The 17,138-nt window shown below is 44.7% G+C and overlaps 1 protein-coding gene across 4 annotated transcripts in view; it reads left to right on the top strand.

Moving 5' to 3' along the window:
* atp8a2 (ATPase phospholipid transporting 8A2) overlaps positions 1-17,138 on the top strand; it is an 890,601-nt gene that overhangs the window by 268,542 nt on the left and 604,921 nt on the right. For all 4 annotated transcript variants that reach the window (XM_072476889.1, XM_072476890.1, XM_072476891.1 and 1 more), the window contains 3 exons: positions 4,241-4,406; positions 14,248-14,375; positions 15,328-15,405. In XM_072476889.1, the coding sequence (XP_072332990.1) occupies positions 4,241-4,406; positions 14,248-14,375; positions 15,328-15,405 (372 nt within the window). The remainder of the gene's footprint in view (positions 1-4,240; positions 4,407-14,247; positions 14,376-15,327; positions 15,406-17,138) is intronic.

Raw genomic sequence — 17,138 nt, 5'->3', positions numbered from 1 at the left:
CTCTGCTCTCCTTGCTGCAGCGGAAACCCCAAATACTGAATTGTCTCCTGACAGAATTGCAGCTTGTCCATTGAGACCCTATGCCCTCTTTCTGCCAGATGTGATAATAACAAAAGGGTATTCTGTTGACAAACTAGCCCTCTCTCTGAGGCTATCAATAAATTGTCATCATACTGAGGGAATGTTGAACCTGCAGACAACTGGCACTTGTCCAAGTCTCCTTTAGTACTGTTATTCCGATATGTAAAGGCAAATAGATATTGACTTTCTGGGTGCAATGGTATGGAGAAAAAGGCTGAGAAAGTATTCGTTGTTGGTGGTATAGAAGACAAAATGACATTTGTGTCCGGCACCAATGGAGCAACAGAGATAACAATTTTATTGATGGCTCTAAGATCTTGCACAAACCACCTTTGGGTCTTCCTACCTTTGGAATGGGGAGTAGAGGGGTATTACAGGGGCTTTGTGTTCTCTTCAGCACCCCTTGCTTTAATAGTGCATTGATCACTCCCTCTATCCCTTTTTCTGCTTCCGGTGCCAATCAGTATAGTTTTAAGCAGGGCAGGGCAACGTTCTTCTGTAACTGCACCCTATGCGCTGGGGCAGAATTCAGCAATGTACTTTTCCAACATGGTTTTTATGTTGGGCCCATAGATGTGCCAGTACCTGGGCCAGGATTGAAGGGAGTAAATAGTGGCTCTCTCGGGGAGGTTGTTGTCTTTCAAATGTAGGGGGCCATTGCTCCTCTTTCTAGGTCACTTTGGATTGGATTGGATTTGTTTATTGTCACGTGTATCGAGGTACAGTGAAAAGTATTTTTCTGCGAGCAGCTCAGCAGATCATTAAGTACATGAGAAGAAAAGGGAATAAAAGAAAATACATAATCGGGCAACACAACATATGCAATGTAACTACAAAAGCACCGGCATCGGGTGAAGCATACAGGGTGTAGTGTTAATGAGGTCAGTCCATAAGAGGGTTATTTAGGAGTCTGGTGACAGTGGGGAATAAGCTGTTTTTGAGTCTGTTGGTGCGTGTTCTCAGACTTCTGTATCTCCTGCCCGATGGAAGAAGTTGGAAGAGTGAGTAAGCCGGGTGGGAGGGATCTTTGATTATGCTGCCCACTTTCCCCAGGCAGCGGGAGGTGTAGATGGAGTCAATGGATGGGAGGCAGTGCCCTCCTGTTTGCCATAAAATTCTATCAGGCAATTTCGTCCGTCCATTTTAATATAAATCACGTGTATTACTTTTTTCCTTTGGCCTCTTTGATCACTTCTCCTATTTGCTTTGCCTTAGCAGGCTGTCTTACGGCCAATGTTAAATAGGGTTCTGAAGTTAAACCCATCTAAAAAGGTCCCTCTGACAATGGGTCGACTGTACTAACATTCCTAATCCCACAACACCGAAAAATAAAAATGAGTAATATGCAATGAGGTCTGCTTTCCTAAGTGACTTTGTGTTTGTAAATTGTTTGCATGCTCATCCTCACAAACATACCAAGCCATGCAATGGGTCACTATATTCTCGCATCTGGACTCTTATCAGGTGTTTTAATAGCTGTGCCCAAGGGTCATTAATCTTTTGCAAGACTTCCTGCAGTTTAAATTTTTTTTTTAAACAGTGGTACTGCAAGGGTTAACATTCAGCTGCCAGCATACAACACACACACAGAGCGATCGGGTGCAGGCTCAGAAGTTACTAAATTTTTCAGCTGGTGAGCTCGTATTTGAGACAGTTCTATAAACATTCCATTATCAATGCAATGTATTACCTCTCCTAATTTGCAGAGTGTCTGTCGGCCTAATAGGGAAAGGTGTCGTTAGGTGGGGTACATCCTTTCTGGGGGTTAAATGTTTCTTGGCCCCTTGCATGATAGCCTCTTTCCCTCTATTTGCTAACCAGTGTTCGAGGGACTCATTTCCTTCATTCAAATGATTATCATTATTGGGAACCCAGCCCCCATTTATGCTGGGTGGGATTGCATCCTTCAAAGCCATGATGCACCATAAGAGTATTTTAGAAGCAGCAAAACATCCCCTGGGAGGGGGCTACAACTAGCACACATTTAAGTCAATTTCCAATGATTGATTTTATAGGCATTAGCTATTCTTAGAGACGCATATTTTTCTTTGTCAATTCAGAAAAGGTCAACTGTCTGCTGAAATGGTTAATGTTTCCTGCAGAATCTAAGGGGCGGAGAACTTGGCATGATGCCATTTACGTCTTTTCACGTGATCTAAAAACTTATTCATATTCAATTACTTTTATTCGTAAAGGCACTTTCTTTCTTTAAACTGATTGTAATTTCCAATGTTTCCATTCATTAGAGAAATCCCAACAAAAATCACTGAAGTTATAATCTCTGACTCTGACTCACAATGACAGACGATAAAAAATACAACCCATGTAGCACTTCATGCTTTGACTTAAATTAATTGGTTAAACAAAACACACAGATTCTCACAGCTCACAAATATCACAGTTAACCGTTAGCCTTATCTCGCGGCTACAGAAAATCTGAAGTCCCTTTCTCGACAGGAACTCATCTGTTACGCTTTTACCTTAATCTTCTATTTACTTTTACTCCCCTGTTTTTTTGTTTTGAGTGGGGGTCAGCTTCGTTAGATTCCTATGCGGGACATATAGGTTTTCCTACCTCATTTCGTTGCTTTACGATTGTTTCTTTTCATTTTCTTACTCATTTTGACTCCCTTATCTGTCCTCTTTGAGGAGTTCACTTTCTTTCCCGATCCGGATGTCGTTACCGAGGCTTCGGGACGACCTGTGAGGGGGCGTCGAGTTTATTGCTCATCGTTCCTTCTGCAAAATACTTTAGAACATATACCTAACAATAACAACGACCGTTGAAATCATTTACAAATACTACAGGGAGCGCACACCGGTGTTTATCCTTTCACGAACCTCAAAGTTTTTAAAAAAAAATTAGTCTCTAAGGTACCTTTTTCTTCCCATGCAGCTATCATTAATTTATTAATTAAGATAACTCTCCTAGCATGAGTCACTGGCCAGTAATTAAGGCTGCCGAGCCGCAGACCCCCCTTTCAGCTGGGGTCGTGCTATGGCTCTCTCCCTTTTAGCTGAGAGAGTCCTGTTTAGAGATTCGTTTCGGGTTTCACTTCCCATTAAATTAGGAAAACTGCAACGACTACGCCAATTTGTCGTGGAAATCAGAATAAAGACAAATTCCTCGAGGTCCGATTTAAGGAAATTTATTGACACAAATATATTTGCGGAGAGAGAGTGTTCCAGCTGCAAAAGCTAGTGCACTGCACCCTGAGTTATACAGTCGAAAACCATTATATTTATAGTGTGAAATAAACAACTTTGAAGAGATAAAGCTTGGGAACATACGCAAGAGGAAATATGAATGTTTTGCCCTTGGTTTAGAAACAATTCGAGTACGCATTTTGTTGTCCTTCAGAAGAAAACTTATTATCATAATAAGGCCGAGTACAAATTACTAAGCTGTATTTAGTTTACATTACTTTACCTACTTATTTTCGCTCAAAAGCAGTGTTAAAATATAGTCAATATTCCCAGCACGCTTCTAAATTGGTAACTCATTAATTTCCCTTCCGCAACAGATCTTATTGTATAGATTTGGAGCTTGATCAGTGAATGAAATGTGTGTGGAATAAGACAAACTTCAAAACCTGGGTTTGACCCAGCAATTCCAGAATCATTTATGAGAATAAAATTGTTTTGCGATGTGGATATTAGAGTAAATGGCCATCATTTTGTCACTTTGCGTAGGTACAGAATTTTATAGGTTCATGCTTCACATCTTTGGCACTGATTTGGGATTCATGTTATGCCTGAAATGCTTTTTAAAACTTTCATTTTGAAGATTGCCTAAATGTCAGACTTTCTGAGACTGGATTTCATTTTGCTTGGTTCATAGAGTATCATGCAGCCATAATCCATTGCTCATATCAAAATTATATGCAGCGCAATTGAAGAGTGCAAATTCATAAATTTTCAGAATGGTGAGGGAAGGGTGAATGTTTTAATGTCTGAAGTATATATTTTTGGCCCATTTAGCTTGTTTGATATTGCATAGGTGTATATTAAAGAACTTTCAATTTGCCAAAGGATTTGAATGATTTTTAAAAGTCTTAACAACCATGGAGTGTGGATTCTAAAATGTGAAGCATAATCGATTTTCAAAAGTTTGATCATACATAATTATTTTTGTTTGGTGTGCTTTCTCAAAATGCAGAATTCTACTAAGGCACCATTGAAGCGATCCAATGTTGAAAGGGTTACAAATGTACAGATCTTGGTCCTCTTCTGCCTTCTTGTGGCCATGTCTTTGGTGAGCGCTGCAGGTGCTGAGATTTGGAACAAGAAACATACTGATTCAGACTGGTACCTGCGTTCAATCGGTAAGAATTATTACTATCCAGGGCAGTACGGTGGCGCAGTGGGTTAGCCCTGTTGCCTCACGGCGCCAAGGTCCCAGGTTCGATCCCGGCTCTGGGTCACTGTCCGTGTGGAGTTTGCACATTCTCCCCGTGTTTGCATGGGTTTCGCCCCCACAACACACAGATGTGCAGGTTAGGTGGATTGGCCACGCTAAAGTGCCCCTTAATTGGAAAAAATGAATTAGGTACTCTTTAAAAAAAATAAAAAATAAAAACTTTTAAAACAAACAATTATTACCATCAAAATTTCCCATCCCAGCATAAACATTGCTTTGAAAGAACAATATTATTCTTTATGCACCGGATCTAGTAATTTTCAAATGTTGAAATATAGTGCACTGATGCAAAATGCCTCCTCACTAGGATTTCTGTGGAATTCCACTCTGAGCAATGATTCAAAGTAACTCTTACTCTTAATTTGTGTTTCTTGAGCTGCTAGTACATTTTAACTATTATTAAAGAAATAAAAGTTCATTTATTTCCTAATTGTTTTCCAATATTTAGCAAATGCACAAAGATACAATAAAAATATCTAAATGTGGTGAAAATTAAAGCACACTGAAAAGCTGGTTTTATAAGGCAGAGCCTAGATTTTCTGTTACTAATGATGCTATGCTGGAATGGTGTTAAACCGCCCCCCCCCCCCCCAAAGTATTCAATTTGCACCCAATTTTTAAGGTCAGCTCAGTTAATACAACTTTAGGTCTGGGTTTGGATAGATCCAACAAGCATAATTTCAAATTAATTTTAAGACAATCGGCAATATAGTTCCTACCAACTGTCCTTGCTTGAGACAATTCACATCTCTTTAACCTGCGATTATCCCTCTCTCCAGTCGCTCCATCTGGACCTGTAAAGACTTAATTACTTGCAAAGACTCGCTTTCAAAAGTATCGTCTTGCATCATTGACTTTGTCTGTATATGTGTTTCTGGAACCCACCTCTTCAGTCACCTGAGGAAGGAGCTGTGCTCCAAAAGCTAGTGATTCAAAACAAACCTGTTAGACTTTAGCTTGGTGTTGTAAGACTTCTTACTATAAACCATGTCTTGAAGGACATAGCGGCTAGGCTGGTTTTGCAGGATAGCTGGTGAGAGAACTAACACAAGGGAAAGAACCTATTTAACCTCATCCTCAAAAATCTACCTGTCGCAAATGCACATATCAGTGATTGTATTGATGGGAGTGACGACTGCGCAATCCTTGTGGAAAAAGTCCACGTCACTTGAGGATACCACCCATTGTGTTGCATGACACTACCCTGGTACTAACTAGAATGAATTCAGAACAAATTTGGAGCTCAGAACTGGGCATCCATAAGGTGTTATAGGTCAGCAGAATTGTACTCCACATTCTGTAACCTCATGGCTCAACATATTTCCTCATTATATTATTATAATTACGTTGTGTGGGGGGTAATGTGGCTTAATGAAGAGTGTTGGAAACTAGAGATTGAAGCAGATTAAAAACCCAGAATATTTTGAAAACATTCAGTGGACCTAGCAGTTTTTGTGAAGAGAGAAATAAAATTCACATGTGACCTTTCATCAGAATCTGTTAGTGAAGTGGGTGTATGGATTTTGGCAGGTGGATATAGAGCATCTCCCACACAGCATGATCTGTCCAGCTTTCTGGTATAAGAGGTCGTCTTCTGACAAACAAGTAAGATGAGATGACATGGTGGCACAGTGGTTAGCACTGCTGCCTCACAGTGTCAGGGACCTGGATTAGATTCCGTCCTTGGATGACTGTGTGAAGTTTGCATATTCACCCTGTGTCTGGGTAGGTTTCCTCCGGGTGCTCCAGTTTTCAAAGATGTGTGGGTTAGCTGGATTAGCCATGATAAATTGCCCCTTTGTATCGAAAAATATGTAGGTTCGGTTGCGGGATGGGGGCAGAGGAGTGGGCCTTGATAGAGTGCTCTTTCAGAGGGTCTGTTCAGAATCGATGGGTCGAATGGCCTCCTTCTGCATTGTAGGGATTTTCAGGTTCTTCTGTCAAAGCTTAGGCTCTTGAAGGTCTGAAACTGAGAATAATATTTTTTTCTAATTATTTGAAGAAATTAGAAAATTACTTCAGAAAATGGTTAACATATACGGAAATTGTCAATGAGACCGATTTTATGGTCATCAGCAAAGTCATGGTGCTTGTCACTGGCCTTGAAGAAAGCTTCCCATAAAGATTTAGTGATCTCTGTGGTGCATTTCGCCTTTACAGTTTACAGGAGATGACTTGTCGTGCAGAAGTGGCGGCCCCATCTCAGAGCCAGAGTGTCCTATGCCAGGACATATTGAATTGTTGACCACAGAAGGAACGTTCATGATGTAGTTCAACCTTCCACCACTTCCCAAATATTCCCCCAAAGGGAAAAAAGTATCTGTGAAGTGTTATTAATCTAGCTGATGTTACCCAACAGACTAGTTGGATCCCAGGGTTTAACCGGGCTTGAATGATCCTAACTTATATATTTGTTTAGAAACATGAAAGAGCGACTACTGAACAGAGTCATGGGAGTCGGCAGATGAACATTAAACAAAAAAAACATTTATTAAACAAGAAAAGGTTAACTATATTACAATACTCCTTCGCCCCTAACTATACCTTTACAGATATATACTGATTTGTAAGGATAACAAAAGTTACTAAATCCATCCAGTACTTATTAATCAGTCCATGTAAATCAGCAGGAGACCTGTTGTCAGACATCACATACTCTGAAACCATAGACGCGACCCAAAATAACCTCTACGGATTATTCATCAACCCCCTCCAGGTGCCTGTCACACTTAGAACCAGCTGGTCTCACTGGAACACCATCTTTCACATAAGGGTTTCCAATCTCTGCTCTCAAAGAACATGACTTGGAATCTTCTCCCAAGTGTTGGTTTCTCTCGGATGTCTTCACCAAGGATCCACCTCCAGTGTTTCAACCTCTCCTTACGGCATTCCTCTCCTCTGGATCACCACGTGCATTCAAACTTTGCCTTACATGCAATCTCATATACTCAGCCATACCAACAGACAACCACTGCTTCTCAGGTTTGTAGTAAAGATCCACCAACCTTTGGCTTTCTCCTTGGAACTTCTGACTTCCAGCAAGCCCATTTTGCTTTAAATCTGCTTCCTGCAGCTTTCTCTCTTCCCCATCTGCTCCTCACCCCTAACTTGACTGAACGGGATCATTTCCAGATTTTTGTTCTTTTCCTGAACATGTGATTTTCTGGAACTTTCTTTCATCCCCACTCCCTGGGATTTCCTTTTGTTTTCCTGGGAAATCGCTCTGCAGCTTTGTCCCGCTCCTTATGTGCCTCTCTGCATAATGGCGTTTTCTTCTGGGTCGTTTGATCATCTTGCCGTTTTCTTATGTTTTTGTTTAATTTACCACGCAGATGCAGGGTTCCCTTTAAAGCTAGGAAATGTGAAAGAACAAACTGCACATGTGTTCAGGGCCATTTACCAGCTTAACACAGAATACTGACCAACTACACATGTGCAACCATTCTCACACCAGCTGAAGCCAAAGATCATAAAATAGGAGTGATTTACGCATATGCGACCATTCTACACACAGCAACGACTGAGACCTACTGGGATTTGTAGTCCCCAGTCTTCAAGTCCAGATCTTCATTTCAAAGCTAAATATTTGTTTTCTCTGGGGCCCATAACAAGGTTTGCTAAAATAAAAATCTATTTGAATCAACTGCCAAGTCGAGGGAATCTCCAGACATCCAGCAGTAGGGATATCATCAGAGTAGACAGCCAATGACTTTGAACTATTCTCAGACATTGAACCAGGATGTATAAACCACTGAGTTCCCTCACTTAATTTTTAATTTTGCAGGTAACAAAATAAATTAATTATGGGATTAGGATAGAAGCCAAAATATCATAAACTTTACAAAATTAAATACATGGATTTTTTAAATCATAATAGAGAATTGTAACATTCAACAAACACAAAATTACTATTTTCAAGACCATTATGGGATGTTTGGCAGTACTTCTGAACTTGATATTTCATAGCTCAGTTACTTCTCATTCATCTAGATATAATTTTTTTCAGCGACCATTAATAATCCCGCTGATATTAAATGCGAGGATATCCCAAAACCCAGAAGAGTAACCTGGAACGCCAGGTTCCTACTGGTATATATTTTCAATATGGTATACTGTGAGAAAAGATATGCCAATAAGGAACAGTCCAGCTGTTTTGTAACCAATTCATAAAGAATATTTATTAACTTGCAAGGAAACACATGGCAAGTACAATATAATACACTCCAGCAGTACACTTAACTGAATTGATTGCTATATACACGCAGTATTTCATGTAGTTACCCCTTTGTTCCCAACTATCTACGTTTCCTGAACTCTGAGATGTCCCTTGTTCCCAAACAACATCCAATATTATCGAACTTTAGACTTCCGGTTGCGGCTATGCGGAGCTAAGTCGCACATTCGGCAGCTCCCACCAGAAATTGACTTTTGGGCTCTTTTCAGGGCCCCCAACGGAATTCTTTCGACGTTTCCCGGTGTGGGAAGGAGATTGCAATAGTTCCCCGACAGTGTACGGCTTGGACCAGGAGCAGGACGACTAAAAAAGTGGTGGCGATCCCCAAGAAGGTGCAAGGGAAGAAGAGCAAAATGGCGGCGGGCGGGGACCAGGCAGAGTGGATGCAGTGGACGCAGGAGCAGCAGGAAGTTATCCAGCGCTGCTTCAGGGAGATTAAAGCGGACCTGCTGGAGCCGATGAAGGCTTCTATTGACAAGCTGCTGGAGACCCAGACGGCCCAGGGGGTGGCAATCCGCGAGGTCCGACAAAAGATCTCCGACAACGAGGACGAGATCTTAGGCCTTGTGGTAAAGGTGGAGGCGCACGAGGCGCTCCACAAGAAATGGCAGGAACAGTTCGAGGAGGTGGAGAATCGGTCGAGGCGGAAGAATTTGCGGATTCTCGGAGGGACTGGAGGGGTCGGAAGTGGGGGCCTATGTGGTCACCATGTTAAACTCACTGATGGGAGCGGGGTCCTTCCAGGGGCCCCTGGAACTGGAAGTGGCCCATAGAGTGCTGGTGAGGAGGCCCAAGGCTAACGAGCCGCCGCGGGCGGTGCTGGTGCGGTTTCATTGGTTCGCTGATCAGGAGTGCGTGCACAGGTGGGCCAAGAAAGAGAGGAGCAGCAGGTGGGAGGGCGCGGAAGTTCGAATATACCAGGACTGGAGTGCGGAGGTGGCGAAGAAGAGGGCCGAGTACAATCGGGCGAAGGCGGTGCTGCTCAGGAAGGGGGTGAAGAAAGGGGGTGTCGTTCAAGGCGTTGAGCATTGTGTTGGAGCATCCGGTGTTGGATCCGGCACCGGATCGCTCCAGGTCTAGGACGGGTAAGGAACCGGCGGCGGCTAAGGTGCTGAGGGGGTTTATGGACCAGATGGGAGGGGTGAACCCTTGGAGATTTGCAAGGCCAGGGGCTTGGGAATTTTCATTCTCCTCGTATGTTCAGAAGGCTTATTCCCGGATCGACGTTTTTATTATGAGTAGGGCGCTGATAGGGAGAGTAGAGAATACCGAGTGCTCGTCGATAGCCATTTCAGATCACGCCCCGCATTGGGTAGACCTAGAGCTGGGGGAGGAGAGGGTCCAATGCCCTTTGTGGCGCTTGGAGGTGGGCCTGTTGGCGGACGAGGAGGTGAGTGAGCGGGTCCGAGGAAGCATAGAGAGATACCTGGAGGCCAATGATAACGGGGAGGTCCGAGTGGGGATGGTATGGGAGGCGCTGAAGGCGGTGGTTAGGGGAGAGCTGATCTCCATTAGGGCCCACAAGGAGAGGAGAGAGCAGAGGGAGAGGCTGGTGGGGGAGATGGTGAGGGTAGACAGGAGGTATGCGGAGGTGCCGGAGGAGAGACTGTTGAGGAAGAGGCGTAGCCTTCAGGCCGAATTCGACCTGTTGACCACCAGGAAGGTGGAGGTGCAGTGGAGGAAGGCCCAGGGGGCGATTTATGAGTATGGGAAAAAGGCAAGTCGGATGCTGGCGCATCAGCTTCGGAAGCTGGTCGCAGCTTGGGAGATCGGGGGAGTTAAGGATAGAGGAGGGAGTGTGGTGCGGAGTGGGGTTGACATCAATAGGGTCTTCAGGGACTTTTATGAGGAATTGTATCGGTCCGAGCCCCCACTGGAGGAGGGAGGGATGGGCCGCTTTCTGGACCAATTGAGGTTTCCGAAGGTGGAGGAGAGACTGGTGGTGGGATTGTGGCCCCAATTGGGCTGGAGGAGCTGGCGGGGAAGGCACCGGGGCCGGACGGTTTCCCGGTCGAATTCTACAAGAAATATGTGGACCTGTTGGGCCCGTTGCTAGTTAGGACCTTCAATGAAGCAAGGGAGGGGGGGGCTTTGCCCCCGATGATGTCCCGGGCACTGATCTCCTTGATCCTGAAGCGGGACAAGGATCCCCTGCAGTGTGGATCTTACAGGCCGATTTCGTTGTTAAATGTAGATGCCAAGATGCTGGCGAAGGTCTTAGCCACGAGAATTGAGGATTGTGTGCCGCAGGTGATCCACGAAGACCAGACGGGGTTCGTGAAGGCGAGGCAGTTGAACGCGAATGTGTGGAGGCTCCTGAACGTTATTATGATGCCAGCGAGGGAGGGGGAGATAGTGGTGGCGATGGACGCTGAGAAGGCCTTCGATGGGGTAGAGTGGGGGTAGTTGTGGGAGGTGCTGAAGAGGTTCGGGTTTCGGGAGGGGTTTGTCAGGTGGGTTTGGCTGTTGTACGAGGTCCCGATGGTGAGTGTGGCCACGAACAAGAGGAGGTCTGAGTACCTTTGGTTGCATCAAGGTACGAGGCAGGGGTGTCCCCTATCCCCCCTGCTCTTCGTACTGGCGATTGAACACCTGGCTATGGCACTGAGGGCGTCGAGGAACTGGAGGGGGTTGGTGTGGGGTGGGGAGGAGCATAGTGTGTCGCTCTATGCGGACGACTTGCTGCTATATGTGGCGGACCCGGTGGGGGGAATGCCGGAGGTAATGAGGATCCTCAGGGAGTTCGGGGATTTCTCAGGGTACAAGCTCAACATGGGGAAGAGCGAGCTGTTCGTGGTTCACCCAGGGGACCAGGAGAGAGGGATTGGCGAGCTCCCACTAAAAAGGGCGGAGAGGAGCTTCAGGTATTTGGGGTCTAGGTGGCCAGGAGCTGGGGGGCCCTGCATAGACTTAATTTCACGAGGCTGGTGGAGCAAATGGAGGAGGAATTCAAGAGGTGGGACGCGTTGCCGCTGTCCCTGGCGGGTAGGGTGCAGTCAGTTAAGATGACGGTGCTCCCAAGGTTTTTGTTCCTGTTCCAGTGCCTCCCCATGTTTATCCCGAAGGCCTTCTTTAGGCGGGTGAACAATAGCATAACGGGGTTTGTGTGGGCGCAAGGGACTCCGAGGGTGAGAAGGGTGTTCCTGGAGCGGAGTAGGGATGGGGGGGGGCTGGCACTGCCCAACCTCTGTGGGTACTACTGGGCCGCCAATGCGGCGATGGTGCGCAAGTGGGTGGTAGAGGGGGAGGGGGCTGCATGGAAGAGGCTGGAGACGGCGTCTTGTGAAGGTACGAGTCTGGAGGCACGGGCAACGGCGCCGCTACCGCTCCCTCCAATGAAGTATACCACGAGCCCGGTAGTGGCGACTACCCTCAAAATCTGGGGGCAGTGGAGGCGGCACGGGGGAAGTTGGGGCCTCGGTGTGGACCCCAATACGGGGGAACCACTGGTTTGTTCCAGGGAGAATAGACGGAGGGTTTTAGGGGTGGCACAGGGCAGGGATAAGAAGGTTGGGGGACCTGTTTGTGGACGGGAGGTTTGCGAGCCTGGGTGAACTGGAGGAGAAGTATGGGCTCCCCCCCGGGGAACACCTTTAGATATTTACAAGTAACGGCGTTTGCCAGGCGGCAAGTGATGGAATTCCCGGGACTGCTGCCACAGGACAGGGTGCTCGCGGGGGGCGGGGGGGACTGCTGCCACAGGACAGGGTGCTCGCAGGGGGGGGGGGGGGTTGGAGTGGGAAAGATCTCGGAAACTTACCAGGTGATGCAGGAGGAGGAGGAGGCCTCGGTGGTGGAGGTAAAAGGTAAGTGGGAGGAGGAGTTGGGAGAGGAAATTGAGGAAGGGACGTGGGCAGATGCCCTGCGGAGGGTGAACTCTTCCTCATCGTGCGCGAGGCTCAGCCTTATACAGTTTAAGGTGCTGCACAGGGCACACATGTCCGGGACAAGGATGAGCCGGTTCTTTGGGGGAGAGGACAGGTGTGTTTGGTGCTCAGGGAACCCAGCAAATCACACCCATATGTTCTGGGCATGCCCAGCGCTGGAGCAATTTTGGAAGGGCGTAGCGAGGACGGTGTGGGGGGTGGTAGGATCCAGGGTCAAGCCGGGCTGGGGGCTCGCAATATTTGGGGTTGCAGGGGAGCCGGGAGTGCAGGAGGCGAAAGAGGCCGGTATTCTGGCCTTTGCGTCCCTGGTAGCCAGGGGAAGGATTCTTCTTCAGTGGAAAGATGCGAGGCCCCCAAGCGTGGAATCCTGGATCAGCGATATGGCGGGGATTATTAAATTGGAGAGGGTGAAATTCGCCTTAAGGGGGGCGGTACAAGGGTTCTTTAGGCGGTGGCAACCGTTCTTAGACTTCCTGGCAGAGTGGTAGACAATGGTCAGCAGCAACCCGGGGGTGGGGTGGTCTATTTTATTTCTGTTTATTTACCCTGGGGGATCTGAGGGGGTGTATATATTTGCTATGTTTGCTTTGTGTTAATTCGGGGTGCTAATTTATTATTTATGTATACGGGGGAGGGAGGCATGGGGGTTGTTTTACTTTGTTCTGTATTTAATTCTGTTGGGTTCCTTTTTTATTCTGTTCTAGATATTTTGTGAAAACCCCAATAAAAATTATTTTTAAAAAAATATTATTATCAAACTTTTTGAGCTAAACCCAGCAGATGGTTACCATCCCCAGATTATTTGTCACGTTTGTGAAAACCATCTTCAGTTTCAGCGTAGGTGTAATATTCTTATGTTCGAGTTTTGGAATTTAACTAGCGGCTTTTTAGCAATAACTTGTTTTCAGGAATATCTGCTTTCTGCAGCTGGATGTGGTTGTCATGGTAGCTGCTTCTACTGTTCCCTTTATCCAGTTGTTGTGCTATAGATATATCATTTTTTCCCTTTGATGTACTGCACCCTGTGGACCCAGCTTTTAGCATACAAGCAATTCCCTTATCTCTCCACTTTGAAGTCACCCTATGGAGGAGCTAGGCAGTTCTGACTGCAATCTCTGCATTTCTGCATGCAATTGTCACGTGTGGACACCAGAATTTGTCAGTTTCATAGTTTTAGTGATGGTCAACGCTGATGGATTTTGCATCATTACGACCGCAAGATCTGGGCCGTTGTAAATTTGGGCGATATCCATTGTAGAGTCTGTGTGTGTATGTGTGCGTGTATTATGTATATGACAGGAGTCATATGTTGTGGCTAAAATTTGAAATGAACACTCCTTGTTCAAATTTGTATGTGAAGCCTAAAAAATGGCTAATTTGGCCATAGGAAAATCACTTATTGTCACGAGTAGGCTTCAACGAAGTTACTGTGAAAAGCCCCTAGTCGCCACATTCCGGCGCCTGTTCGGGGAGGCTGGTACGGGAATTGAACCGTGCTGCTGGCCTGCCTTGGTCTGCTTTAAAAGCCAGCTATTTAGCCCAGTGTGCTGAACCAGCCTTTACATTTAGATTTTGTTCTGATATCTGTGTTGAGCAATTAATTGTAACTTTGTTTCCTTTCATAGGTACTGTCTCAGCTAATTTTGGGTACAATCTTCTGACCTTCATCATTCTTTACAACAATCTTATTCCAATCAGCCTGCTAGTAACACTGGAAGTTGTTAAGTTTACCCAAGCGCTGTTTATTAACTGGGTATGTGTCTTTTTTAAAACATGTGTTATTTAAGATTATATATTCAAATATTTATATTTCTGTTTTGCTGACTCCCATAATGGCTCAATGAGTTCATTCAGTGAGCCGAGTGATGCAGATGTGGGATTTGCTACGACAGGGAGTGGTTGAAGTGAGTAGTGTAGATGAATTTAAGGGGAAGCTAAACAAGCATATTAGGGAGAAGGGAATAGAATTTTACAATGATAATTTTGATGAGAAACAATGGGGAGATTGAGTGGAGCATAAATTCACCATGGACTGGTTGGGCCAAATGGCCTGTTTTTGTGCAGTATTTCTTATGTAAATGGTCCAGCAAGTTTTGGTTCTTAGTCTGTGCTGACTAACCTAGAAGTGGGAAAACTGCAACTATTTGTCATGTCCCTATATATAAAGAAATTGCTGCTTGCTCCTGTTCTTGATTGTTGTCCAGTGAAACCAATTGTAGTGAGCGGGTGCGAATAATAACTGGACAGAATGGAACATCAGCATTGATGTTTTCTCACAATTGAATGAGTCAGACATGAATAATAACAACTTTGGTAATGTACAGGATGATTCCCATGGGACCTATATTTTAACAAGCAATGACCTTGACGAATGGAGAAAAATTGTTAGGAAATTGTTGAATTATGAATATCAAAGGAATGTTTGGGTAATACTTTAATCAGCTTTAAGCAATTTTCTTCCTTGTACAGTTGCAATTTTTAGGGTATTTGCTATATTTTTCTTGTGCTTAAGGAAAATAGTATAATGCACAATATTTGATAATTATCTTTGAGCAATGTGTCTTTAGATATGGAGACAAATTGTTAGTTTTATCATTCAGTTCTAGAATGTTTACCTTGTAAAATAAATTGTGGGTACATGTTTAAATTGTAGTATATGTAAGGGGCTCTGAATTGGATGTCTCATTTGTCCTTGGATATTTTAGGATATGGATATGTACCATCCAGAAACAGACATGCCTGCAATGGCTAGAACATCTAATCTGAACGAAGAACTTGGACAGGTGGGAGTCATCTACAGTTTTAAATAACAGAATCATTTTCACGGAATTTCATCAAACAGAAAGTGGGACACAATTGACTTTTGCGTTTATTTCCAGGAAAATACTTTGTTTTCAATTTGCCTTGAGCTACTTTAAAATGTTAAAATATGTAAGACTTTGATTTAGAACTTTGGGATCTACATGTTGTAAGGATGGGAATAGAGGGATACTGACCTCGGAAGTGTGGAAGATTTTAGTTTAGACGGGCAACATGGTCGGCGCAGGCTTGGAGGGCCGAAGGGCCTGTTCCTGTTCTGTACTTTTCTTTTTTCTTTGTTCTTTGTACTGTTCCCACAATGAACATTTTGTATTTATGGCTTTATGACTATCAAAAATCCCCATCTTTGATTCTTGCAACTTCTGTCAACAATGTTCTTAGAAACCACGTTTCTAGTAGTGTACGTCAGATATCCTTAGCTTTGATTGCCCTCTTCGTGAATAGTCTTGGAACAGATATGAACTGAATATACTTGAGATGGTTCAGTGCGTTATAAAGATGTATCGTTCCAACTACTCTTTTCTGCAAGCCCTACCCCTTTCCTTCGATAATTGGTGACCATTCTCTCAGCAGTTTAGGCCCTTAAAACTGTCTGCTGATGCACCTTATTCTCTTCCTTTTAGCCACCCCTTCTAACATCTCCTTCCTTGGCTTGGTATAAACTTTTCCCATTATGCTTCCGTCAAGTGCCTTGGGGTCCTTTCCTCTGTTAAAGGTGTTATTTAAGTGCAAGTTGTTTTCTCTTTTGAAGTGCAGTCACATTCCTTGCAGGTGTGCTGCCTGTGCAGCTTTGCATGTATTAGATATCAGAGCAACATTGTTGTCTTAACATTGTAATAGTCATAGAACATAGAACGATACAACGCAGTACAGGCCCTTCGGCCCACGATGTTGCACCGAAACAAAAGCCATCTAACCTACACTATGCCATTATCATCACTATCGACAACACCACCGACTTTAGTATCGTCTGCAAATTTACTCACCCACCCTTCTGCGCCTTCCTCTAGGTCATTGATAAAAATGACAAACAGCAACGGCCCCAGAACAGATCCTTGTGGTACTCCACTTGTAACTGAACTCCATTCTGAACATTTCCCATCAACCACCACCCTCTGTCTTCTTTCAGCTAGCCAATTTCTGATCCACATCTCTAAATCACCCTCAATCCCCAGCCTCCGTATTTTCTGAAATAGCCTACCATGGGGAACCTTATCAAACGCTTTGCTGAAATCCATATACACCACATCAACTGCTCTACCCTCGTCTACCTGTTCAGTCACCTTCTCAAAGAACTCGATAAGGTTTGTGAGGCATGACCTACCCGTCACAAAGCCATGCTGACTATCCCTGATCATATTATTCCTATCTAGATGATTATAAATCTTGTCTCTTATAATCCCCTCCAAGACTTTACCCACTACAGACGTGAGGCTCACCGGTCTATAGTTGCCAGGGTTGTCTCTGCTCCCCTTTTTGAACAAAGGGACCACATTTGCTATCCTCCACTCCTCTGGCACTATTCCTGTAGCCAATGATGACATAAAAATCAAAGCCAAAGGTCCAGCAATCTCTTCCCTGGCCTCCCAGAGAATCCTAGGATAAATCCCATCAGGACCCGGGGACTTATCTATTTTCAGCCTGTCCAGAATTGCCAACACCTCTTCCCTACGTACCTCAATGCCATCTATTCTAT

This window comes from Scyliorhinus torazame, chromosome 15 (genome assembly GCF_047496885.1).
Source record: "Scyliorhinus torazame isolate Kashiwa2021f chromosome 15, sScyTor2.1, whole genome shotgun sequence".
In the NCBI taxonomy this organism is placed as follows: domain Eukaryota; kingdom Metazoa; phylum Chordata; class Chondrichthyes; order Carcharhiniformes; family Scyliorhinidae; genus Scyliorhinus; species Scyliorhinus torazame.
This window is presented reverse-complemented; position numbering and strand designations above follow the sequence as displayed.